The 27,209-nt window shown below is 44.4% G+C and overlaps 1 protein-coding gene and 1 long non-coding RNA gene across 2 annotated transcripts in view; one reads left to right on the forward strand and one right to left on the reverse strand.

Annotated features, from left to right (window-relative positions):
• The window catches only part of LOC103351263 (uncharacterized), an 84,251-nt gene that overhangs the window by 49,764 nt on the left and 7,278 nt on the right, over positions 1–27,209 (forward strand). The window lies entirely within an intron of this gene.
• Positions 17,290–27,209, reverse strand: part of ACTR10 (actin related protein 10) — a 32,449-nt gene continuing 22,529 nt past the window's right edge. Inside the window, exons 9-13 of the mRNA XM_002718270.6 lie at positions 26,923–27,002; positions 26,768–26,841; positions 20,771–20,852; positions 18,924–19,125; positions 17,290–17,710 (exon numbers count right to left, since the gene is read on the reverse strand). Coding sequence (XP_002718316.1) covers positions 17,529–17,710; positions 18,924–19,125; positions 20,771–20,852; positions 26,768–26,841; positions 26,923–27,002 — 620 coding nt within the window. The 3' untranslated portion in view covers positions 17,290–17,528. The remainder of the gene's footprint in view (positions 17,711–18,923; positions 19,126–20,770; positions 20,853–26,767; positions 26,842–26,922; positions 27,003–27,209) is intronic.

Here is a 27,209-nt window from a genome sequence, read left to right on the forward strand (position 1 = left end):
GCCGCCGCTCCTCCCACTGCTCCAGGCACTGTGGCTCTGAACACCAGCGACTGGGACCACGGCTGTGAGCCGCAGCGGTTGGGGTCCCCGCTGCTCCACTCCCTATCCAGCTACTGCATCTGGGAAAGCAGCAGAGGATGGCCCGAATGCCTGGGCCCCTGCTCCCACGTGGGAGACCTGGATGAAGCTCCTGATTCCTGGCTTTGGCCAGGCCCTGCCCCGGCAGTTGGAGCCATTTAGGGGAGTGAATCAGTGCAAGGAAGATCACTCTCTCTCTTAAATAAATAAATCTTTAAAACAACCAGCTCTTGGCTAATTTGCAACTTTGAATTAAGAGAAAGCTCAGCTCTCTCATGTGTCAGATTTCAGTATCTATGAGGAGGTTCAGTAAGTATCTCAAACTCACTGTGCATTTTATTACTGATCGTTGCTCAAAAGCTGTTGAATTAATACATATGTGATGCCAGTGTCACCAGTGGGGGTTTAATCCACTGCGTGGCAATGGCAGCTCTTTTCTTTTTTTAAAGATTTATTGATTTGAAAGGCAGAGTTAGAGAGGCAGAGAGACAGAGAAGTTGGTCTTCCATATGCTGGTTCACTCACTCCCCAAATGGCTACAATGGCCAGAGCTGGTCTGATCCAGAGCTTCTTTCAGGTCTCCCTCGTCAGGGTCAGGGCCAGGGCCCAAGGACTGGGGCCATCTTCTGCTGCTTTCCCAGGCCACAGCAGACAGCTGGATCGGAAGTGGAGCAGCCGGGACTCGAACCCGTGCCCATATGGGATGCCGGCACTGCTTTACAACAGCTCCAGCTCCCAAGTGGCAGCTTTTAACCTGCTGGACCACAACACTGGGCCCCTCTTAACTCTATTAACACAATATTCAGAATAACCCAGTTAAATCAGATCTTGCCATTAGTCCACTAAAAACTCTACAAGAACACCCACTTCAGTAAGTTGTTCTAACTAATCAAAGATTGCTCGCTGCTCCATTTTGCTGACCGTATCTCCTAATGAATTTTTTTTCTCCTTTCTCACTCCAAACCCCTCAGTTATCCTCCTGATTATAAAACATGTTAAGTGTTCCCTTCCTTAGTGTCTTCTTCCGGTTGTTTCTTCTACCTGCATAATCTTCCAAATATATTTTAAAAATCTGTGGAAAACACTTTAGGGGTAGCTGCTGTGGCTATCAGCTTAAGCTGCCACAAGGGACGCCCACATCATGTGCTGGTGTGTCTGGGGTTGACTCCTGTCTCTGCTTTTGATCCAGGCCCTGCGTGGGTCCCTCCACCCATGTGGGAGACCTGGTGTTCCAGGCTGCTGGCTCTGGCCTGGCCAGGTCCTGGCTGTTTTTTTGAGAACTTGGAAAACAAACAAGGGGGTGGAGGACCTCTCTTATCTCTGTCATTCTGCTTTGAAATAAGTAAATCTTTTTAAAAAAAAAAAAAAACATTGTCGCGTCCCTCGACCAGCAAGGAAGACACGACCCGAACTCTTCTTCCAGCAGTTTATTCAGGAACCTCTTTCAAACTTTTGAATCTCGCGCCCTTTTTTCTCCCCTCCCTCTTATAGCCATCCGCGCACCAATCAAAAGCGGCCAAGTGGCAAGCATTGATTGGTACAGCAACGCGGAAGCCGGAAGGGAGCTCAAACATCTCCTTATTAGGAGATGTTTGTTTCTCGCCAGTCCTTCCGGGGGAAAGGAGCCGGCGCCATCTTTAGGGCGCCGTGCAGTGGCTCCCCACAGTTCCCCCTTTTTGTTTTAGAACTAGGCATCTAAGGATTACAGGAGAAGGTAGGGGTCTGTCCCCCACTGCCAGGCATCCACCTGGAACAGCATCCTTTTCGCGGGGGTGGGATCTGGGATGCCAACCCACATGCAGACAGACTTGCCTTCCAGAGAACGTAATGGCTCGTTCTCTCTGCAGTGCTTTGCCTCGCACCCTGCACCCATGCCTAGCATTCAAGGAAGGCCAGCCATGCTTGCGGCAGTTGTCCAGCCTCAAGGGCATAAAAGGCTTGAGCTATCATGGCCAATTCCCGCCAATGAGCTGTCCTCATCCTGCACAAACACCACAGGCAAAATAACACAACAAGTAACAGCAACCCCATCAAAGCTCCAAGTCCCACCCACTCCTTCAGGCTGGAGACAGCTGGATCTGGGATGACAGTCCAGATGTGTGCCGGCCTGCGGCACAATGAACTGGGTCTTCCTGAAACAGAGAGTGGGAATGCGGGGACAAGGACGCAAAGAATGGAGCCAAGACAAGTCCTGATCAAGGCTCGTTTATTGAATAAATCCAGTAGTATTTAAACATGACCAGTTGTTTACAAGAAGGAGCACAAAAGATTTACATATCAAAACAGCTCTTAAGGTTACAATAAAAACACTTAAGTGATAAATGAAGGTTACAGGTGTGACTGATTATCTGTATCATCTCTTGTGAAAGGTTTAGGTTCTTCCTGCCTCTTCCCGGAATCTCCCTAGCCCAATTGTCTGTGCCGGGAAGTCTCCATTCACATGTTTAAGTGTAAACAAAGGGAGTGACTACCTGTGGCTGCCCACATTTCCCCCTTTTTTATTTTTTGAGGCACTGTTCCTGTCTTAGGTTGCCCATATCTCTTCTTGTCCTTACCCGTCATTGGACACCCCAGACATTCTCTGAGGCTCCTGTCTTAGGTTGGTACAAGGAGACCGAGTCTTACCCGTCATTGGAATTCAATGCCATCCTTTTTGGCTCGGGGGTGAAGCTGTGAATGCAACTTTAAAATCTCAGACCAAACGGTACCAAATGGCACAGAGAGGCCTTGGAATATACAGGGGAGGCACGGACAAAAAGGCAGGAGCAGCAATAAAGGACCCAGCAACATCAAAAGCCAGTGGGTCCATTGAGATCCACCAAAAGAAAAGAGATTAGTTAGAAACATATGCTGAAGTTCACCTTTTAGCTGCTGTACCAGATATTTTATGTAAGGAACATTATTTGAGATAATAATCAAGTCACAGCTTATAAGATCTTTCAGTAGTAAGTAGTTAATGGCAGCTAAATGTAGCCAGAAATTGCTACTTTCAACAGAGAAGGAGGAATTGACCATAAGAGTTACTTCAACAGTTTTGACCAATACATCAACCAGGCTTCTTTTCTAGAATTGACAAAGGTATACCCGAGTCTGTCAGTGTGACCAGTTTTGATATGCTAAAATCAGTATTTTTCCTTTTCGATTGATCAGTCACATTAAGCCATTGGTTTTCAACTATAACCCTCCCAGTACGGAACAAGGTTTGATTGTTCCTTACCCATTGTACAAATTCTGCTGTTTTAATTCCATTATCATAAGTGCATGAACAATTTTGAACTACTGGTGCACACCAACAGAGTCCATGGCCTAGGCTTAGTTTGATGTGAGCCGGCAAGCTTCATTCATCTTCAGCGGGATCCCGATCAGCAATGTTATCATAATGAAGATCAAGGGGTTGCTTCGTGACATTGTCTGTTTGCCGCACAAGTCGCTCAGGTAACCATCGTACTTCATTGTCATTTTGCGAGAGTATAGAAACATGTCCACATCCCCATATTAAAACAGGGTCAGGTCCATACCATTGAGCAGTTAGAGGGTCTTTCCACTTCACGTAGACTTGTTGTCTTTCGGTTTCAGGATGCCAGTGACGATCAGCTGCAGATTTCCCTTGATTATCCAGTATTAAAAAAAATTTAAAATGAAAAGAGTATGTGATAGCCATTTTTGTGGGGAATATGCCATGGTCCAGTATTCCCCCTTTTTTATTTTTTATAAATAATTTTTAATGTGGCATGTGCTCGTTCCACAATACCTTGTCCCTGGGGATTATAAGGAATCCCGGTGATGAGAGATGTGGAAGTTAGTACAGAAGTGCTTAAAAGAGTTGGAAGTATACGCTGGGCCATTATCAGTTTTTATCTGTATAGGGGTTCCAGAACAGCAAAGGCCTGAAGACAATGAGAGATGTTTGGCAGCCTCGCCGCATTGCGGGGTGGCAAAAACAAAACCTGAACACGTATCTAAAGAGACATGCATGTATTTTAGTTTACCAAATTCAGGGAAATGGGTAACATCCATCTGCCAAAGCTGATTAGGCATAAAACCTCTAGGATTTACACCATAATGAGGGACTGGGAGAAATGTGACACAGGAAGGGCAGGATTTTACAATTTGCCTTGCCTGTTCCCGGGTGATTCCCTATCTTACTGGTAAGGTCTGGGCATTGAGGTGATGCAAATCATGACCACGGGACGCTTTTTAGACTTTGTCAGTCCCTCTTTAAAGGATCTGGCTACTGAGCCAGAGACTGGAGCAGCTAGAAAGAAACATGTTTATAACTGAAGTTTAGCATCATTTCACATCTTGGCACCACTTTTAATCTAAACACCCCAATTGGTTATTATCTCTGCAAGATGAGAGATATATCTTTTGACATCTCCAGGGGCCCTCTGGAGGTATCAAAAGTCCAGAAAATTTAAAACTTTGATTTTCAGAAAGTCTGTTAAAGGTGCCAAGAGAATTTAGAGTATCTGGTCAAAATAGAATTCCTTAACATTTAGTCAGCGCAATTTTAACACTTTTAGATCACATCTGATCATAATGTTATTTAACATAACTTTTTAAGACTTAATGCTTTTTATCAATCATAACTTAACAGACAATAGAGTACACAGATTACTTTGGCAGAATATGGATTCTATGTTTCTTGTTGAATAAACCGGAAATAAAAACCTTGGATGTAGGAATTAGCACACGAAATTATCACATAACCCAGAACTATTTAACAGAGTTAAAAAGAGCTTACACGACCTAACTTTAGAAATGGCAGAGTAACTGATTAAGCAGACACTGTTAAAAAGAGACGTTACAGTTTTTGCAACAACAGATTTTAAGATTTACAATTGAGACCATTTCCAGATAATTACTAACATTAGTACACATTTTAAAAAATCCCATTGTTATAACAGAAGATCATACTTCAACTTTAGGTTAGTGTAATTTTGGCATTAACATTTAACTTATAGAAAACTCTGTAAACAATGTTTTAAAATCGTAAACTTTTTACAACTTTTCATGACTTGCTCACACCTTCTGAAACTTTATACCTGTAGTTAGTTTTACAGTCTTGAATTGTCATGTGTGGACAACCTATGAGAATACATGCTGACAAACTTAAACAGTCTCTCTTATCAAATTTAAGATGTTAAAAGTACACATAATACATTTTTCATGTTTTACTTAGCACCGATGCCTAGATAACTTAAGACACTGAGTTATTAATGAATACCACACCATTATCTGAATTAAAAGTCAAAATTACATTTCCATGCTTTTAAGTAACAAAAGGATAACACCACTTGAGCAGCAAACACAGTCACTAGTGCATATTTACAACTTTGAAAAGATCTTCATCCTTAAGAGAAACAAGTTTAAAGCATATCAAAGACATGTAAAACTGAGTAAGCAAACCAAAGGGCGTTTGCATTAGCCCAATTTTCTGAACCAATCTGTATTGGCTTACTTTAGTTAACAACATAAAGGCTTGTATACAAAGATTTTACTCTCATTTTTATAAGACTACTCTAGCTGAAAAGCAAAAACATGAATACAACATAGATATGACATCATTTACTATTTACTACATTTTAATACACTTTGTATAATTTGAATTGACTCAAACAGCTGTTACTTTAACAAAGTTAGTCTCATCCTTTGAGAGTTCCAGGGATCCGACTGGAAGCCCCAAAGTTGAAAGACTCGGTTTAGAATTTTAACTATCAGTGAGTCAAACCATTTTAGTCAAAAATTAGTACGTTTAACCAAGGCTGTGGGCTAGATCTGATCAGAGTTAGGTAATCACTCAAACATTAAAGATAGGCAAATAACGTAAACAGTTTCGTATTGTAGTTTTTCCAATCAAGACTCATACTGGCAATAGAAAAATGCGAAACCTTCAAGACACATGAAAACTCTCAGATAAGTTAGCTACAGCAGTACAGAAAAGAGTTGATTACCAGCGTATGAGCCCATTGCTTAAGTTTTTATTAACTGTAAAGAGAAAAACCCATCAAGTTGGAAAGGGTTAATGGATTAAGGTTCTTGCTCCCTTAGGTAAGGCCAGCAGTAGCCAGAGGCATTTCCCCTGCCCCCCTCCTAGTGAGGAGGTTATTGAATTGGAAATGGAGACTAAAAAAGCAGCCCTGGGGAGCCCTTTCCCAAGAGACATCTGGCTAAGCCTGCTTGGGTGCGGCAGGCCACATTGGCTGGAATACAGTGTAGAGAAAGGCTGTGGTCCCTCATTTACAGGGAAGACTGCACACGCCAGGGCCTAGCAGGGCTGGCCATGGGGTTGGGTAGGTGCGCTGTTTCACCAAGAGTGCTGGGAACCTCCATAGTGCCTAGTCTGATTAAAACGGCCACCAAGTTGAGATCTTAAACCAGAGCCAGATCCAATCAGGGCTACTGCAACCACTCAATTAAAACAGATAAGTAATAGCGTACAAAAGCTTTTCAAGACATACCGGAACTACCATAAGCTGCAAAGATGGAAAAACATTTATCGGGTTGGAAAGGGTTATTGAATCAAGACTTTTCTCTAGGTCAAGATACCTGTGGAATTTTTCCTCTCTCTTTCTCCTGGCCATAGGTATAGGGAGCAGTGGGCTCATATGCATCATGAGCAGATTTTAAATCCTTTAACATTTTAAAGGGGACTGGATGGTGACTGGCATTTCTTGGCCATCTTCTGTATATACTTTCACTGGAAAAGCATCAAAAGATTTTGGCTTCCTCCTGGCCTTGCTGTGCTGCTTTTCTCAGGGTTTGAGTGACATTCTTTTTAAGATATTTGGCAAACATTCCCCTTCTTGACAAAGGGATAATTTTTTATCATTATTTTTTATAAATAATTTAAAGGGAGGGGCGGAGAGAGTAACTTTTTCCATAGAACTAGAGGATCGGCAGGATCGATTATCCTCGCCATCACGGCTTCTGGCTTCCTCAGTTTTCTCATGTCCTCCCGATGCATCTCATCTACAAGGCCTTCTTCAATAAACCAAGGACATGGTTTCTATAAATTGCTCTATTACTTTCTTTTTTAACCCTATTCCTTGCGTCTGCAATAATGCCTTCACTGCCTTTACTATTGGGGGATTTTTCCCGATGCTTGTCCCATAATGCCTGCTCAAAATAAATCTCCACAATTTTGGTGTCGGGTACTCACCACAAATTGTATACGTCTATAGTCGCGACTCCGTGAATCCAGGTTCCTCACTGCTTCTCTAATTCTCAGGTCCCTGTTCGGGCGCCATTTGTGCCGGCCTGCGGCACAATGAACTGGGTCTTCCTGAAACAGAGAGTGGGAATGCGGGGACAAGGACGCAAAGAATGGAGCCAAGACAAGTCCTGATCAAGGCTCGTTTATTGAATAAATCCAGTAGTATTTAAACATGACCAGTTGTTTACAAGAAGGAGCACAAAAGATTTACATATCAAAACAGCTCTTAAGGTTACAATAAAAACACTTAAGTGATAAATGAAGGTTACAGGTGTGACTGATTATCTGTATCATCTCTTGTGAAAGGTTTAGGTTCTTCCTGCCTCTTCCCGGAATCTCCCTAGCCCAATTGTCTGTGCCGGGAAGTCTCCATTCACATGTTTAAGTGTAAACAAAGGGAGTGACTACCTGTGGCTGCCCACACAGATGCGAAGGAGACATCCACACGCGTGGAGTTGATGGTGACCACGGCAAGGCGCAGTTGCTCCAAGGTGTAGTCAAATTCCGCGGACCAATTCGGCATCGGCTTTGGGAATACTGATAGAATCCCCCATCTCTGCTCCGCCAGTGTCCGCTGCATTTGAGGCAGAAGTATCAAAAGCAACAGCAGGATTCTCCTCGTGGCAGACCCGCCTGACCGCTCGCTCCGGAACCCACACCGGGTCATGTTGATCCTGTGGAAAAACACAAACAGCACCTCGTGCCCATGCCAGCACGGGATCAGGGCCACGCCACTGGCCCGTCAAGAGATCTTTCCATTTTACCAACCCTCTACTTGGGTTTCCTTGTTGCTGATGCCTGTCCGCGGCTGAGTGCCCATGCACATCCAAATTTAAAAAATTAATTGTAAATAAGACTAAGGCAATTCTCTCTCTCGGGGTGCGGCTATAGCCAACTCCCCCTTTTTGTTTTAAAAGATATTCTTTCAGTGTGCGGTGTGCTCGCTCAATTATGCCCTGGCCCTGAGGATTGTATGGCAATCCATGGACAAGTTGAACCTCCATTTTTTGGCAATAGGTGGTAAAGGTTTGAGATGTATAGGCCGGGCCATTATCAGTTTTTAGCACCTGGGGTTTCCCCCAGGCGGCCCATGCATCCAGACAATGAGCGATCACCTGACGTGTAGATTCACCACTGAGGGGAGAGGCATACATAATGCCTGAGCACGTGTCCACTGAGACATGAACATATTTCAATTTCCCAAATTCCGATACATGGGTCACATCCATCTGCCATACTCTCCCAGGCAGTAACCCTCTAGGGTTTACGCCAACACTAGGTTGTGCACGAGTAACAGCACAGTCAGCGCAATCAAGTACAATCTGTCTGGCATCTGCGCGGGAAAGATGAAATTTCTGCTGCAAAGCGCGCGCGTTGACATGAAAAGATTGATGGAAAGCTTTAGCAGCCTCTGCGGAAGTAGTAAAAAAGATGAATTCCTGTCTAGTACACAGATCTACTCGCGCATTGCCTTCACATAAAGGACCAGGCATGCCTGTGTGGGCTCTAATATGCTGAGCAAAAAAGGGATTTTTCCGTGACCAAAGCAACTGCTGGGCTATATGTAATAGGGATGCAATTGGGCTAGAAGGTTTAATCGGCCCTGCGGTTTCCAATATCTTTAATGCGTTCACCACATATAAGGAATCTGACAACAAATTAAAGGCAAAAGAGCACTGCTTAAGGACCTCAATAACTATTTTTAACTCCACAACTTGAGGTGAGCCTGGCTGAAACTGATGAAATACCGGGTCATTACCCTCTACCATATAAACCCCACAGCCTGTTTTTGACCCATCCGTAAATATATTTGGAGCACCTAGTAATGGCTCAGTGGCTGTAATTTTTGGAAATACTACCGGATGTTCTTTAAAGAATTGTAACAATGGACTTTTTGGTAAATGATTGTCTATAAAGCCTGGGAACCCACAGCGAAACACTGCCCAATCATCTAAAAGAGCACATAGGACGTTGACTTGTTTGGCATCATAAGGAACAATCACTTCACACGGCAATTTTCCAAAATATTGTAAACATTGTTGCAAACCCTCCAGTGCTAGCTTTGCCACCGCTGCCGGATAATACTCAATAGACTTGGCTGGAGAGCTCCTTGGATGTATCCATAAAAGCGGACCTTCCTGCCATACTAGCCCTGTAGGTTGGCTAAGCGTTGGGAGAATGCATAATGACAATGGCAGATTTTCATTCATTCTGCATAAGAATGCCTCCTGTAATTTCTTTTCTACCTTCTCTAGGGCCTCCCTGGCCTCCGGAGTTAAGCACCGCGGTGAGTCCAATGCCGAATCACCACGCAAAATGACATAAAGTGGCTTAAGTTCATAATTGGGAAGATTCAAATAACCCCTAACCCAATTTATATCTCCTAATAATCTCTGAAAATCATTTAAAGTCTTTAAACTATCTTTGCGCAATTCCACCTTTTGAGGAACAATTTGAGTACTAGTTATGCAGGATCCCAGATAAGTTGCAATGCTTCCTTTTTGAACCTTTTCAGGGGCAATAAATAACTTCTTACTTTCTAACAACTGAATCAAATATGCAAAGCCATCATCTAATACGAATTCGTCTTTTGCTGCTAAGAGGATGTCATCCATGTAATGGATGCATTTTAGGGAAGAAAATCTCTTACGTAAAGGCCCAATCGCTTGACCCACGAATAGCTGACACATTGTGGGGCTGTTAGCCATGCCCTGTGGAAGCACAACCCATTCATACCTCTGGTCAGGCTGCTCATGATTGCACGCCGGCAAGGTAAAGGCAAACCTTTCACAATCCTTTGTATGTAGGGGTATGGAGAAGAAACAGTCTTTAATATCTATTATTATTATGGGCCATCCCTGTGGAAGTGCAGATAGAAGAGGCAGCCCACGTTGCACCGGCCCCATGACCTGCATCTGCATATTAATAACTCTCAAGTCATGTAGCAACCGCCACTTCCCGGATTTCTTTTTTATTACAAAAATAGGAGTATTCCAAGGCGATACAGAGGGTCTAATGTGTCCTAAATTCAATTGTTCTTGAATCAATTGCTGTGCTGCGACCAATTTGTCTGAGGACAGAGGCCACTGAGGAACCCACACCGGGTCCTCGTGCTTCCAAGTAATGGGAATACCTTCCTCAGCGGCCCCTATGAAAAACCCAGCCCTTGGCGAGAAGGCCTCTGCACTACTTCAGTGGGCTCATTTCTTCCTTGTAAGAATTTTCCTATTCCATAATTCGGATGGTGTCCCATATCCTTCATCAATTTTTGAGAAACACGGGAGTATTCATTACTTAATTTATAGTTCATGTCTTTCAAAAGGTCTCGGCCCCATAAAGAGATAGGTAAATCCAAAACATAAGGTTGCACCGTGCCTGAATGTCCCTCTGCATCCTCCCAGCGCAGCATTACTGCGCTCATCTCAGGAGTTTCTGAATATCCCAGTCCCCGAAGGGATTGTGAGGATGCCTGCTTAGGCCACTTTGGAGGCCAATCCTTGGAGGCGATGATACTACAGTCTGCACCTGTGTCTAGTAGGCCAAGAATGTCCTTTCCATTTAGTTTTATCTTTAAGGTTGGTCTCTGGTCTAGTTCTAAAGACAAGAAGGTACAATCTACGCCTGTGGACCCAAAGCCTTCACTTCCTCGTTGTTTCTTTGATGCACTGAACTGCAAATGCTTGCTAGGAAGGATTACAAGTTGTGCAATCCTGTCTCCTGGATTAATAGCTGTTATACCTCTAGGGGACTCAACCATGATTTTCACCATGCCAGTATAATCCGAATCTATGACTCCTGGATGAATTATGAGACCTTTCAAGGTAGAGGATGAACGTCCCAACAACAATCCCACTGTCCCTTCCTCTAGGGGTCCCTGAAAGTCTGACTCAATGGCTTGCACTCCCATTTTTGGTGTCAGTATGAGTCTGGTGGTGGCACAGAGGTCCAGGCCTGCAGAGCCTGCAGTGGCTCTCCGTGGTCTCTGGGATGTCTGAAGCTGGGCCACTGACTTTGCCTCCCCTGCTGCTGGTCCTGATGGGCGCCCTGATGCTGACTCTCGAATGCCCCATATATTTGCGGGCCCTGGGGACGAGGGCCCCGCTGCCCGTTTTTTGGACGCGCCCCACCATTGCCAGAAACAAGGACGTTGCCGTCAATGTCCTTTACCGAGCGGCATTCGTTGGCCCAGTGCTTTCCCTTCCTGCATTTTGGACAAATTCCTGGTCCTTCCTGTCTTTGTTCTTTGCCTCTTCCCCTTTGCGGACATTGCCGCTTCATATGTCCCATTTTTCCACAGCTGAAACATGCTCCAGCGTTCCCTGATCCCCTATTGCCCTTCGTGATTTGAAGGACTGCTGCAGCAAGGCCAGTGTTGGATAGCGGCCCTCCTATTTCCCTGCATTGTTTTATCCATACCTGAAGCCCTTTGCTCTTCCATGGTGTTATAGCGGCTCTGCATTCCTTAGTGCACTGCTCAAAAACCAACTGTTCTATCAGCGGCATGGCGCGATCTGGATCTCCAAAAATCCTACCCGCAGCTTCCACCATGCGCGCTGCAAAGTCTGAAAACGGCTCGGTGGGTCCCTGTGTAATCTTTGTCAAATTCCCACTTACCTCTCCTCTGTTGGGTATAGACTTCCAAGCCTTGATGGCTATCTTGTTAACTTGTTCATACACTGCATGTGGGTAACCTGTCTGCTGGTTAGCGAATCTCCCTATGCCTAGCAGCATATCTCTGTCCCAATGCTGATTCCCTGCCGCTGCATTTTCTGCCGCTTGTTCATTGGCAAAGTCAATCAGGAAAGCTCTGAAGTCTAAGTATTGTCCTGGTGACAATGCGGCACGAGCCAACCCGCTCCAGTCATTTGGAGTCATGCAGTATCTTTGAAGATTTTCTACTTGAGCCAGCGTGAACGAGCCGCTGATGCCATAGGCTCTTACTGACTCCGCTAGTGATTTGATTATCTTTATGTCGAGGGGTTCCTCGTACCTCTGCCCTTGCGGATCTTGGAAGACAGGATAGGCACTTAACAACTCCGCACCAACCTGTTTCCAGACTCCCGGACAGAAAGTCCGCCCTCTTTCTTGCGCGGATACAGGCTCATACTGAGGAGGAGAGGCTTCAGGCTCCTCCCCTAAGTTCCCCTTGAAAGTACCATGCTTAAGTTCCTTTTTTCCTTTTAATTGCAATTTCCTCATTTGCCGATTTAATTCCCGTACTTGCTTTATATCAGACTCTTTGTTATCGCCACACTCTTCAGACTCACTGCTGCTTTCTGAGCTACTTTCTGCACTAGAACTACTTACTAAGGAGGGGCTGCGCAACTCGGAAAGATCGGGGTACAGTTTTTTCCTAGTTCTTTTCTGACTATCCTTCAAAGTTTTCCCTTTTTCACTGGCAGCTCTCTCGGAGCGCTCTTCCTGAAGCTCCTCCAAGGCAGCTTGACCGCTCAGAATAGCTTCACTACACTGCTCATCCTCGAGGCATGCTCGCACTAACTTCCATATTGGTCTCACTCCCCCTTCAAGATTACCCTGTTCAAATGCAAAATCCAAATCCCTGCCTAGTTTGTCCCATGAAGGGATAGTAAGGCTTCCCGAAACCCCATACCAGGGTGCAATGGTATCGCAGTTACGTAAAAACCTATGCAACGTACTAGGCTTAAGTTTCAAACCGTTTTCCCGAAGCAGCGCATTCAGCGCCAGAAAAATTTCATGGGACTGTGAATTACCCATTGTCAAAAAATTGCGCTCCTTCCCTGGCCACGGGTCAGAGCTCCTTCTGCTTTTGTCGCAGAACTTCCTCTGCTTTAATCGCAGAACTACCCTCCCGCTTTTATCGCAGGACTGCCCGCTCTTATCGCGGATCCCCACCTTATTTTCCCGGGGGACTTACCAGCGCTGCCCTGACTGCAGGAAGTTCTGAGTTCGCGTTCGAGATGTTCCCCGTACGGGCCACCAGTTGTCGCGTCCCTCGACCAGCAAGGAAGACACGACCCGAACTCTTCTTCCAGCAGTTTATTCAGGAACCTCTTTCAAACTTTTGAATCTCGCGCCCTTTTTTCTCCCCTCCCTCTTATAGCCATCCGCGCACCAATCAAAAGCGGCCAAGTGGCAAGCATTGATTGGTACAGCAACGCGGAAGCCGGAAGGGAGCTCAAACATCTCCTTATTAGGAGATGTTTGTTTCTCGCCAGTCCTTCCGGGGGAAAGGAGCCGGCGCCATCTTTAGGGCGCCGTGCAGTGGCTCCCCACAAAACATGATTTATTTGTTTATTTATTTGAAAGAGTTAGAGTTGGGGCTCGGAGAAGATCTCCTACTCATTGGTTCACTCCTTAAAGGTTGCCAGGGCTGAGCCAGGCTGAAGCCAGGAGCCAGGAGCTTCTTCCCGGATGTCTCCCACTGGAATGCAAAGTCCCAAACACTTGGGCCATCTTCCACTGCTTTCCCAGGCACATCAGCGGGCTAGTGGATTAGAAGTGGAGCAGCCAAGACTAAAATCAGTGCCAGTATGGGATGCTGGCATCATAGGTGGCACCTTTACCCATTACATCACAGCACTGGCCCCAATAAACCTTTAAAACAAAAAATAAACTTTTAAAAATCTAAACCCATACATTCTTTTTTCTAATACATATTTTTCATGAAGTTTTTGAAGACCCCATGAATGCATAGATTTCATTTTTTTTTTTTTTCAATTTTAAAGTACGTTCCTGAAAAGTAGGTTTTTGTCTGTTTCATTTGCTGATGTGTTTTAAGCACTTAACTAGCCTCAGCTTACTGGGGCTGCCATAACAAAACATGACAAACTGGAGGCTTACATCACCAAAGCCTGCCTTACGGTCTGGGGTCAGAAGCTTGACACCAAGGTGCTGGCTGGGTGAGCGCCTGAGCGCTCTTGCAGAATTCATTCTGCGCTTTTCTCAGCGCCCGGCCTCACGAGCAGCCTCGTGCTCTCGGGCTTGCAGTCGCCTAACTCCCATCTCTGCCGTGGCCGTCACCTGGTGTTTCTCCCCGTGCGTCTTTCTCACATCTCTTCCTCTCCTTATAAGGACACCAGTCCTGTTGGACCAGGGCCCGTGTAATGATCTTATCTTCGTTTGACTGCATCTGCAACTCTGTTTCCAAAGGAGGTCACATTCACAGACAACAGGCATGAGGACTTCAGCATACCTCCTTGTGGGACACAAGTCATCCCAGACACAGGGCTACATTCTTAACCTCAGCCATCAGGGGTCTGCCATTTTAGAATGCATCAGGCTCTATTTCAGCCACAGACCTTGTTTGTATTAGTCAATGAACGTCTCATAAAAAAATCTAAGTTCAACAAAAGTCAGGGTTAATATGAATGCAAAAATAGAAAAAATTGTAAAATTATGTTTACTACAAAAAGAAATGACACTAATAGTGACTCCATAAATGACAACTAGAAGCACACTGATTCCTGACAGTCCCGCTGGGGGGGATCCCAAGTTAAGAAATCGAGGAGCCTTGTTCTTATGAACCTTATATTCCCAAAAGGGAGAGAGGACCTACGTGGAAAAGATTTCCAGATGAAAGCTTTAAGTGCTTCAGCCCCAGATAATGCACCAAAGGAAAGATCTCTACTCTGGGGAGAAGGGCGCTGTGGAAAGTCGCAGGCCTAAAGGACAGAGGGATCTCACCGTTAGGGGTAACTGAACTTCCGTAGTTCTTTCACTGGTGTGATGTGGCTTTCAAATTTTCACGATCTGCTCCTGCAGCCTCCTCAGTGAAGTTTTCCTCAACTCCGTGGTCAGAAAACTACACCATTATCAAGCAAGCGACACCTTGTGTGGCACCCAGCAACCCTGTTCAATCATGTGTGGTTGCATCTGTGTCTACTGGCCTTGCAATCCCCCTACAGGCATGATCTGTAACTGCTGTTGCTCTCGGAGGTGCTACATCTATACTCCAAATCTACACAGCAGACACTCAATAATATAGAATGAATCTTTATCTTGGGTTATTAAAGTGACACATAGCGATGAAGCAAAGTTAAAGTATTTTAGAAACTAGAGTCAGGAGTTTGGTGCAGACACAATTTGGGATGCCTGTGCTCCGTAACAGGGTCTCTGGGGGTTCAGCTATGGCTCCATTTCCAACTCCAATTTCCTGCTGATGCATATCTTGAAAGACAGCAGGTGATGGTGCAAATACTTGGGCCCTGTCACCCATGTGGGAGACCTGGAATGAGTTCTAGGCTTCTGGCTTCAGCCTGAACCAGCACTTGCTGGCATTTGGGGATTGAACCAGTGGAGATATGACTTTCAAATAAATAATAAATCTTTTTAAAAAGTAAGACATGGGGCCAGTGCCGTGGCGCAGTAGGTTAATCCTCTGCCTGTGGCACCGGCATCCCATATGGGTTCTAGTCCTGGCTGCTCCTCTTCCAATCCAGCTCTCTGCTATGGCCTGGGAAAGCAATGGAAGATGGCCCAAGTGCTTGGGCCCCTGCACCAGCATGGGAGACCGAGAAGCAGCTCCTGGCTCCTGGCTTCTGATCGGCATAGCTCTGACCGTTGTGGCCATTTGGGGAGTGAACCAATGGCAGGAAGACCTTTCTCTCTGTCTCTCCCTCTCACTGTCTGAAACTCTACTTCTCAAATAAATAAATAAAATCTTCAAAAAAAAAAAAGACACAAAAATCTATTAATTAACCCTTCCTATTCTTAATGCCAGGAAGGCTCATTCAAGTGTTTTGTTGGTGGACATACAGAGCAGGAAATGTATCAATTCCTATTTTGTCTTCAGAAATATAAATACATCGAGTACCTAGAAAGAATGAAAGCAACAAATTTTCACCAAGACGTAGTGCATTAAAAACAAATGAAGAAAAAGGAAGCCTCTGACTTGAGAAGATACACAGCACAAACCGGAGGGTCAGCGACATTGTGAGTACATGTTCATAAAGCTGGGGAAGCTCTGTATAAACACAAAAGCTTCGTTCTTTGAAAAGACAGTAGAAGGGCCGGCGCCGCGGCTCACTAGGCTAATCCTCCGCCTAGCGGCGCCGGCACACCGGGTTCTAGTCCCGGTCGGGGCGCCGGATTCTGTCCCGGTTGCCCCTCTTCCAGGCCAGCCCTCTGCTGTGGCCAGGGAGTGCAGTGGAGGATGGCCCAGGTGCTTGGGCCCTGCACCCCATGGGAGACCAGGAAAAGCACCTGGCTCCTGGCTCCTGCCATCGGATCAGCGCGGTGCGCCGGCCGCAGCGCGCTGGCCGCGGCGGCCATTGGAGGGTGAACCAACGGCAAAGGAAGACCTTTCTCTCTGTCTCTCTCTCTCACTGTCCACTCTGCCTGTCAAAAAAAAAAAGAAAAAAGAAAAGACAGTAGAATTGTTTGTAAAAGAAACTGAAATTAAAAACTGAACATCTCCACACTTGGCTTACCATGTGTTTGATTCGGCTACCAACAATCGAAGTCCACTTCTGGGAGAGAGCACTACTATAATAAAGACATGGAAACACCAAATCAAAAGACTTCAGGAGCCAGAGGCGCTGTGGTACAGTGGATAGAGCTGCCACCTGCGGCGCCGGCATCCCACATGGGCGCTGGTTCAAGTGCCGGCTGCCCCTCTTCCCATCCAGCTCTCTGCTGTGGCCTGGGAAAGCAGTAGAAGACGGCCCAAGTGCTTAGGCTCCTGCACCCGTGTGGGACCCAGAAGAAGCTCCTGGCTCCTGGCTTCAGACTGACGCAGCTCCGGCTGTTACAGCCACCTGGGGAGTGAACCAGAGCATGGAAGACTTCTCTCTCTGCTCCCTGTAACTCTGCCTTTCAAATAAATAAATAAATCTTAAAAAAAAAAAAAAAAAGACTTTAAAAATAGAACCATGTTACTATTTGAAATAATTGGAATAAAATAACTGCTGAAAATAATAAAATTAATGGGGCACACCATAGCCAGGACAGACCATGGGAACTGTGGGGGAACAACGTCATCAAATTTTTTGAAAAATGGACCACTGTATAACAAATTTCCAAAAGTAAACTGCTTTTCTATATTTTATTGATACAAATACAACAAATCATATGTGTCAGCTACCATTTTTTCACAAGGAAAACAAAGTCAAAAGAATAAAATATTAATGCAAAGAGTAAATACAGAATTTCTTTCACTTGCATGAAACTAGTCTATAGCAAGCCATCCTACCTATTTTGTACAATTTGCTTGTAACTATTTAAAATGAAGCAAAATTAAATTGTAATCAAACTTTTATTTCTCAGTGGAAAATGCCCTCTTCATCAGAGGCGGCTGGTTTTTCCCGACATCAAACATCATTTCCAAAGGTGGGTTATTGAGAGAACACCAATCAGGAATTCGGCCCGTTTGAAAATAATATTCCTTTGAAATGGAACGGCTCCCAAGTATATCTTGCAATGCTCCGAAAATAGCACCTGTGTGGTAGAAACATTTTTATAGCTAAGATGAAAACAACCAGAAAAACGTTATGCATGCCTACATCCCCTTCAGAGAGACAACAGCGGACTGGTGAGAGTCAGCAATGCACATGCGCAGTCTCCAAATTCCACCTACGCTGCTCCGCATCGTACCCTTGGAATAGTCTAAGCCACACTCCTGTGTAAAACTCCCAAAGTGAAATGACTTCCAGCAGACCGTAGTCAGTATGATAACAAGCAGTCCTGTTTCTAAGTGCGAGCGAGCACAGGGAGGTGCTCAGTTTTCTTTGCTGCAACTCCAAAGTTACACGTGAACAAGTAAAATGGTGCTGCCAAACCCAGTAAGTGTTGTTACAACGTCCTAACATTCCATACAGAAGACCTATGAAGACCACAAGGCAGTCTTTAAAAAATAATTTATAGTTACTAAATACTCTGATCCAAAATTTCTCTCTGGAACTACAATTCTGATGCCCATCAGTGTAATTGCATCAAAGAAGTCAATCACCGGGGGCCAGCGCTGTGGCGCAGTAGGTTAATCCTCCGCCTGCGGCACCGGCATCCCATATGGGTACCGGTTCTAGTCCCAGCTGCTCCACTTCCAATCCAGCCCTCTGCTATGGCCTGGGATAGCACTAGAAGATGGCCCAAGTCCTTGGGTCCCTGCACCCATGTGAGACCGGGAAGAAGCTCCTGGCTCCTGATCGGTGTAGCTCCGCCTGTTGCAGCCACTTGGGGAGTGAACCATCGGACGGAAGACCTTTCTCTCTGTCTCTCCCTCTCACTGTCTGTAACTCTACCTCTCAAATAAATAAATAAAATCTTAAAAAAAAAAAAAAGAAATCAATCACAAAGTGGAACTTATAAGGGACCAGTTTTCATTTGCGGCTCACTAGCTTTGGAAGGAATTCAAATGTTTTCAGCAATGGTAGCATCATTGAAATAAATTCACTGCTTTCACTATTCTAAGAGATGACTAATTGGATAAGGAAATATACTCAAATCACAGTACACATGTCAAAAAAAATAAGCACATAACTCTGAAAATCAATGTGATTTAAGGAAAGGCCAATGCTCTAAGAAAATATTTAATAGTTGCATTTATTAAGTGGCCAATCTTGAACACTGAATATATATTCTATATATCCATTAGTAATGCCATTCAGGAAGCAACTGATACGTGATCATTATATTTACAAAAAGTTCTTACCTCCCAACCAAGCCACACAATTAGCCTTTGCAGGTGGCGTATGAATTCGGAACGTCTTGGTGCCAAGTGCCTTTTTATATTTTGGTTTTTCTACCAGATACCGTATTTCTGCAAGCAATCTATGGAGAAATCCTGGCAACATGGACGTGCCGCCTATGACCACCAAGTTCTCTGCTAGCTGCTTCCTGGTGTCTATTGGACACTGTAATTAAAGAGAAAAAAAAAAAAAAGGATTTATCCTTAACTGTACAAATAAAACCACTAGAATACTACAATACACACTCGAGCACACATCACTTTTTAAAGATTGGTAAGTGTTTTAAAAATTAATGGTATAGAATTTTTAATTAAACAGGACATATGGCAGTAATATGCAAGTGTTCTTATTTTCAAGGTAAAATGAGTTGGGCAAGGTATGAGAAGAAAATTTTCTTTTTATAGCAAGGAAAGCATGTGGGAACTTAATTCTTCTCTGCTGTTATCTTCACGGCTTTATTCCTAGAGGAACTTGTTGAATAGGAAAACAAGACTCAGAAAAATCATGTTTCCAGGGTGGGCTGTGATGGGATACAGGAGGTGACGTTGCCGCTTGGGCCACCCGCATCCCAAATCCCAGTGCCAGTGTGAGACCAGCTGTGCTCCCCATCCAGCTTCCCACCTGGGAAAGCAGCAATGGCCCCAGTGCTCAGGCCCCTGCCACCCAAGTGGGAGACCTGAGTGGAGTTTCTGGCTCCTCACTCCAGCCTGGCCCAGCCAGCACTCTGGCATGCATTTGGGGAGTGAACCAGCAGATGAAAGATATTTCTTTCCCTCTCACTCTGTCACTTAACCTTCCAAATAAATAAATATATATTTTTTCTAGGACAGGCAGAGTTAGACAGTGAGAGAGACAGAGTCAAAGGTCTTCCTTCCGTTGGTTCACCCCCAAAATGGCCGCTACAGCCGGTGTGCTGCACCGATCTGAAGCCAGGAGCCAGGTGCTTCCTCCTGGTCTCCCACGCGGGTGCAGGGCCCAAGCACTTGGGCCATCCTCCACTGCCTTCCCAGGCCACAGCAGAGAGCTGGACTGGAAGAGCAACAGGGACAGAACCGGCGCCCCAACCAGGACTAGAACTCAGGGTGCCGGCACTGCAGGCAGAGGACCAGCCCAGTGAGCTGCGATGCCGGCCAATAAATATATCTTTAAAATAAAAAAAGAAACATTATGTTTCTCCATCGGTTTTGGGAATTGGGAATGATAAAGTCGGGCATGAGGAGCCCAAGAGGCAGACGGAACCTCTTCTAAGGCGAGGGTGGTGCACATGGAGTCCTGTTACTACGCAGCCATTCGGCGAGAGACATGGTACATGTGCCCCGTGGGGTCTAAAATTCAGTACCACACAAACCTGAATGTGGAGGAACCACAGGCATACTAGGCATAAAACAAACATCTGGTACCCCTGCTCTGACAAAAATGTCTACGTCAGAAGCACTCATGTCCCTGGTTTGAAATGTTGCAGGTACTATAACTCAGTGCTAAAGGAAAAGCCATTAATTGTAAGATTTAACATAAAAGTTTAAAGAGTAAAACAATTTAAAAGGTTAAGAAGGAACCGTATTCTGTATAGAAGAGTAAAAGTCAAGTAGCACACAAGTTAGTGGTACAAGAGATTTAAAAACAAACCTCTCACTCCCACATTTCTTTATTCTTAAAATAAAATAATATAGGACAAAAACTGCTATTTGCTTAAAATGGCTACAACAAAAATATAGATATATTCTTTATATGTACAGGTTCTCTCTATGTAATATAAAATGTTCTTTAAATGACTATTGTAATAAAGGGAAAACTTTCATAAACTAAATACCTGTATGAGGGAATCCAGTATTAAGGTGGCAACTGATTTCTCTTCATTATCTTGCTCAAAAAGGATTTCCACAACTGAATCTCTGATAACATTAAAAACAAAATACTTTGTTGGTATCGCATAATACAGAACATACTAGTAGTTTTTGAGACCAAATATTTTTAATACCAGTTCTGTTATTAATGTAGAATGATCATTAAAGATTACATAAAGATACTCTCATTTGTGAATGGAAAGAATGATATTATCTACCCTCCACAGGGGGCTGGAGTGAGGATTCAATAAGATAATGGAACAAGACCTGGTATACAGGAGGCATTCCCTAGGTATCAGCTGCTACTTTAACTACATGCACACTGACAAGTTTTGTGTTCAGTAATACCTCCCAGCACCTAAAAGCAGAAAATACACAGTCTTCTATAAAAGTCAGTAAGGCTCAACAAGCAGAGTAGTGTGACGTATCATCAAACATTTAAAAACAAAATACCCCTCATATTTGTTTTTAAAATAAACGGCAGGACTGCTAGTTGCCTAACAAAGTATCCATTTTCCATTTTCCCATTGGTTCTGAAATTAAAAGAACTTTCTCTTAGAGCAGTTTGTGGAAGATCTCTGTGGTGATAGAACATTTCTGTATCTCTTTAAAATAATGCATACCATATTTTGACATATTATACATAGTAAAATAATTACTACCGTCAAGCACATTAATCTATACATCACCTTCCATAGTTAGTTTTTTAACAGTAAGAGCACCTAGAATCTATTCTCTTTGCAAATTTTCTGTAAATGACACATTAGGGGTAGCGTTATAAAGCAGCGGGTTAAGCTGCTGAGCTGACACCCCTATTGGGAGTGCTGGCTTGAGTCCTAGCTACTGTGCTTCTGATCCAGCTTCCTGCTAATGTGTCTGTGAAGGCAGCTGATGATCGCCCAAGTACTTGGGTCCCTGTCACCATGTGGGAGATCAGGATGGAGTTCCTGACTTTTGACTTTGGCACAGTCCAGCCCTAGCTGTCGTGGTCTTTAGAGAATGAACCAGTATATAGATGTGTCTGTCTCTTTGTCACACAGAGACACAAAATACATATGTATAAATACTATATTAATTAGGGGCTGGCGCTGTGGCGCAGCAGGTTAAAGCACTGGCCTGAAGCGCCAGCATCCCATATGAGTGCCAGTTGGAGTCCCAGCTGCTCTTCTTCCGATCCAGCTCTCTACTATGGCCTGGGAAAGCAGTAGAAGATGGCGCAAGTCCTTGGGCCCCTGCACCCACGTGGGAGACCCGGAGGAAGCTCCTGGTTCTTGCCTTCAGATCGGCACAGCTCTGGCCGTTGTGGCCATCTGAGGAGTGAACCAGTGGATAGAAGACCTCTTTCTCTGTCTCTAACTAACTCTCTTTTTTTTTTTTTTTTTGGACAGGCAGAGTGGACAGTGAGAGAGACAGAGAGAAAGGTCTTCCTTTGCCGTTGGTTCACCCTCCAATGGCCGCTGCGGCCGGTGCGCTGCGGCCGGCACACCGCACTGATCCGATGGCAGGAGCCAGGTACTTCTCCTGGTCTCCCATGGGGTGCAGGGCCCAAGGACTTGGGCCATCCTCCACTGCACTCCCTGGCCACAGCAGAGAGCTGTACAGGAAGAGGGGCAACCGGGACAGAATCCGGCGCCCCGACCGGGACTAGAACCCGGTATGCCAGCGCCGCTAGGTGGAGGATTAGCCTAGTGAGCCGCGGCGCCGGCCTCTAACTCTCTTTCAAATAAATAAAATAAATCTTTTAAAAAATACTGTATTAATTATAGTTCTTATGTGGTAATTAGCTCTCCAGACTTATTTATCCTACCTAAATGCAAGTTTGTGTCCTCTGACCTACTTTTTCTATTTTATAAACTAGAAAGTTCTCTTTATTTTGAAAAAATGTAGATTTTGCCTTCCTAACATTGATTCTTCTTTTTTTTTTTTTAAGATTTATTTATTTATTTGAAAGAGTTAGGGAGAGAGAAGAGAGGCAGAGAGAAAGAAAAGTCTTCCATCTGCTGGTTCACTCCCTGATTGACCACAATGGCCGGAGCTGCACTGATCCAAAGCCAGGTGCCAGGAGCTTCTTCTGGGTCTCCCACGCAGGTTCAGGGGCCCAAGGCCATAGCAGAGAGCTGGATTGGAAGTGGAGCAGCCGGGACTTGAACGGTGCCCATATGGGAAACCAGCACTGCAGGTGGCGGCTTTACCTGCTAAGCCACAGCGCCAGCCCCATCCTACTTTGTTCATTTCGCGTCCCATCCTACCCCTCTCCCCTGGTAACCAACATTTTCTGTTTCTAGATATTCAATATAAGTGGGATCAAGCTAAATTTTTCATTCTGTGTCTGGCAATAGTTCTGTATCTTGATTGTTGTAGTGATCACAGAAATCTACATGACAAAATCACACAGATCCATGCATATATTTCACACCAACCTTGACACTATAGTACCGCTGTGTAAGATGGAACCACTGGGGAAAACGGAAAGGGTGAATGGGACCTCTCTGTGATATCTTTTGCAACTGCCCATTTATCTATAACTATTTGAAAAAAAGGTTAGAATTTCATTTCTAAGCTGGATATATTGCACTGTTCACCTCAGACAACAGGTGAAACTGTATTTACCAACCTCACTGGCAGCTAGATGTGACACACCAGACACTGACGTGGAGGCAGAAGTGATACATGGGACTCCAGAAAGTCTCCTTAAAAGGAGAGGAAAGCGCTGTGTTCTTCCCCTTTCAGGACCACTTGCTTGCACACAGACAGGGCAGCTGTAGTTGTGACTCCGGCAGGCATCCTGGACCACAAAGGCAAGGGCTGCACTCCAGAGATGAGGGCGGGAAGGGCCCTGGACCACCCACCTCTGAACTTTTTTTAAAAAGAGAGATAAACGTCTGTCTTGTTGAAGCCATTATCTTCAGGTTTGTACAATGTTGTGGCTAAAACAAATCCTGGTCAATCTAACACAAAACTAACAAATATATGCATGCATGTGTAAACTCTGATTTTATAAAATTCTGATCATATTATATTACTTTTAAAGTGTTTCTAAAAATCTTTTCAAAATATAAAATTCTCTTCATGAGACTCCACCTACTGCCTAACTCCCTCCATTTCATCATTAAATCCATGCATGCAAAAGATTTTCTAAAAAGTTCAGGAAAAATGTGTATTACAAAAATGCTATGCACTGACTTCAGATATTTTTGCATCAAAATAAACTTGTCTTTTGTCGCTCCCCCTCTTCGCGGAGGAGCGACACTAAACCCTGCCTAGGCTTCATATCCGAGTCACAGCACCATTATGTCGCTCCCCGTCTTCGTGGAGGAACGACACAGGACCCTGCGCTGTTCTTTTGTCTGCTCGGCCCTCCCCGGGTTTGCTGCTGGTTCTTCCCGGGTTGGCTACCGTCCCTTCTACCTCCGTGGAAGGGCGGTTCCCCCTGCCACCTTCCCCACTTCCGCGGGGGAGCGGCACACTGCCGGCCGGCTCTCTCGGGGGCTGCTCAGGTGTTCCTTCAGATAGATGTTCCTGGTGCATGTTGTCTCTCTCCTCCTTTATAGTCCTCTTCCGCCAATCCCAACTCTGCTACCCACACGCCGAGTACGCTGCTCTCCTCCAATCAGGAGCAGGTCCTACAGTTTATTGGTTGAACTGGAGGCAGCTGTGTAGAAGCTGTTTCCTCCTCTCCCAGCGCCATATTGTGGGAGAGCAGATGCATAGAATAAGTCTTAATTCCAGTAACTTAGTCTAGTCCGAGTTGCTCCCAGTTGCTCCCCACAGTCTTTTAATTATATTTTCCCACAAACTCCTTTAAGTATACTCATATAATTTAATTATTACTTAGCTAATGAAATATTAAGGTGTAAACAAGTTGTTCTCTCTTTGAAAACTGTTGAATGCTCTGGAAAAACAAAATGCTTTAAAATTTTTTTCCTTTTATTTGAAAGTCAGAAAGAGAGAGACAGAGACAGAGACAGAAAGAGATTTTCCATCTGCTGGTTCACTCCCCAGTTGGCTACAACAGCTGGGACTGATTGAGGCTGAAGCCAAGAGCCAGGAGTTTCTTCCAGGTCTCCCAGGTGCACAGCAGGGGCCCAAGCACTTGGGCCATCTTTCACTGCTTTTCGCAGGCCATCAGCATGGAGCTGGATTGGAATTGGAGTATTCAGGATGCAAACCGTCGTTCATATGGGATGCCAGCACTGCAGGCAATGGTTCTACCTGCTATGCCACAGTGCTGGTCCCTAAAAAATCTTTTTAATATAGGTGAGGCAAGAAGCCGGCACTGTGGTGTAGTGGGTAAACCCACTGCCTCCAGTGCCGGCATCCCATATGGGTACCATTTCGAGTCCCGGCTGCTCTACTTCTGATCCAACTCTCTGCTATGGCCTGGGAAAGCAGTAGAAGATTGCCCATGTGCTTGGGCCCCTTCACTCACATGAGAGACCCAGAAGAAGCTCCTGGCTCCTGGCTTCAGATAGGCACAGGTGTGACTGTTGCGGCCAATTGGGGAGTGAACCAGTGGATGGAAGACCTCTCTTTCTCTCTGCCTCTCCTTCTCTCTCTGTGTAACTCTTTCAAATAAATAAATACATAAATACATAAATCTTTAATATAGGTGATGCAAATGTAAAAGTCTAGAAGAAAGTCAATTAGAAAGATTCTGTATCAAGACTAATTCACAGCAACTTTAAGTTCTCATTGTACTTAATAACAAAAAAACCCTAGAAATCATAAACCATGATTTATGTAAATTTACATAAATTTACATTTATGTAAATTTACATAAACCATGGTTTATGTAAATTCAACTGAGAACTCTATAAGCACTTATCTTCAAAGAAAAAAATCTTTAAAAAAAAGTCTGGCAAATAAGCATTTATTTATAAATTTTATTTTATTTTGAAAGCTTTATTTATTTACTTGAAAGGCAGAGTTACAGAGTGGGGAGAAACAGAGAAAGAGATCTTCCATCCGTTTGTTTACTCCCCAAAAGGCCATAATAGCTGGGGCTGGGTCAGGCCAAAGCCAGGAATCTGGAACTCCACTAGGGTCTCCCACATGGGTGTCAGGAGCCCTAGCACTTGGGCCATCTTGCATGGCCTTCTCAGGCACATTAGCAGGGGGCTGGATTGGAAGGGGAGCAGCTGAGACTCAAATTGCCACAATGCTAACCACTAATAAATTTTAAACAAAATGTTTACCATATACCTTTGTTTTTTGTTGTTGTTTGTTTTTTTTTTTTAAAATAAAAGGTCCTCTACTTTAACTCTTCTTTTGATTTATCCACTAATCACTGGTTGGGACTCTATATAAATAGAAGATTTCACTGGAGCTAGACCTTTTGGTAGGAAAAACATGGGAGCAAACAACTGTAAATTAATGTGGTTTGGAATGAGAAGCAGTGGCTTCCTTTATTCTCAATATATTTTCCTATTATTTAGTAACAAAAAAACCCTGGTTTTCCTTAAATATTCATTTTCTTCTCTAATTCTAGGTACCACAAAGCATTCAAGAGGAAATTTAAATGGCTGGCACCGCGGCTCACTAGGCTAATCCTCCGCCTTGCGGCGCCGGCACACCAGGTTCTAGTCCCGGTCGCTCCTCTTCCAGGCCAAGTCTCTGCTGTGGCCCAGGAGTGCAGTGGAGGATGGCCCAAGTGCTTGGGACCTGCACACACATGGGAGAGCAGGAGAAGCACCTGGCTCCTGGCTTCGGATCAGCGCAGTGCGCCGGCCGGCACAGCGGCCATTGGGGGGTGAACCAACGGAAAAGGAAGACCTTTCTCTCTCTCTCTCTCTCTCTCTCTCTCTCACTGTCCACTCTGCCTGTTCAAAACAAAATTAAAAAAAAAAAAAACATTTATGTTAAATTGGTAGGTAATACTGAAGTAAAGGCTTGTAGAAACATTTTTAAAAGCCCCAAATAATAAATAAACTTCATTATTTTGCTCATAAAAATTAAGGTCTAACCTGATTGATCCTAGGACATGTAAGATCTTCTCTCCATCTAATGGATAGTCAACGTTCGGGGGTGGTGAGGGACGCTGAAATATAAATATCATTAGCATTTAAGTCTCATGTGTTGAAACCTCTGAAAAAAGAAAATATTTGTCTTTACAACTCACCTCACTATTCCCATCAACATTAAATTTTGCTGCTTGGATTTTAAGTCCACGCTTCAGATCACTTACAAAGCAAGTGCGTACTTAAGAGGAAGGAAGAAAAGATGAGCTCATTAGGGTTTGTGATTAACTGGCCAGAGTAAATTGAACCCAAGTCCCAGTGAAAACATGTCTACCCAAGTTGGTAGGCTAATCATCTATTCCTTCAGATTTTATAAATTCCATTCCTGTCATTAGTTAGCTAATGATAATTTATTCATATATAAAAAACTTTTTCAGTCACTGAGGAG

The sequence above is a fragment of the Oryctolagus cuniculus genome, chromosome 12 (genome assembly GCF_051225735.1).
Source record: "Oryctolagus cuniculus isolate XC-2025 breed Fujian yellow rabbit chromosome 12, ASM5122573v1, whole genome shotgun sequence".
Lineage (NCBI taxonomy): Eukaryota > Metazoa > Chordata > Mammalia > Lagomorpha > Leporidae > Oryctolagus > Oryctolagus cuniculus.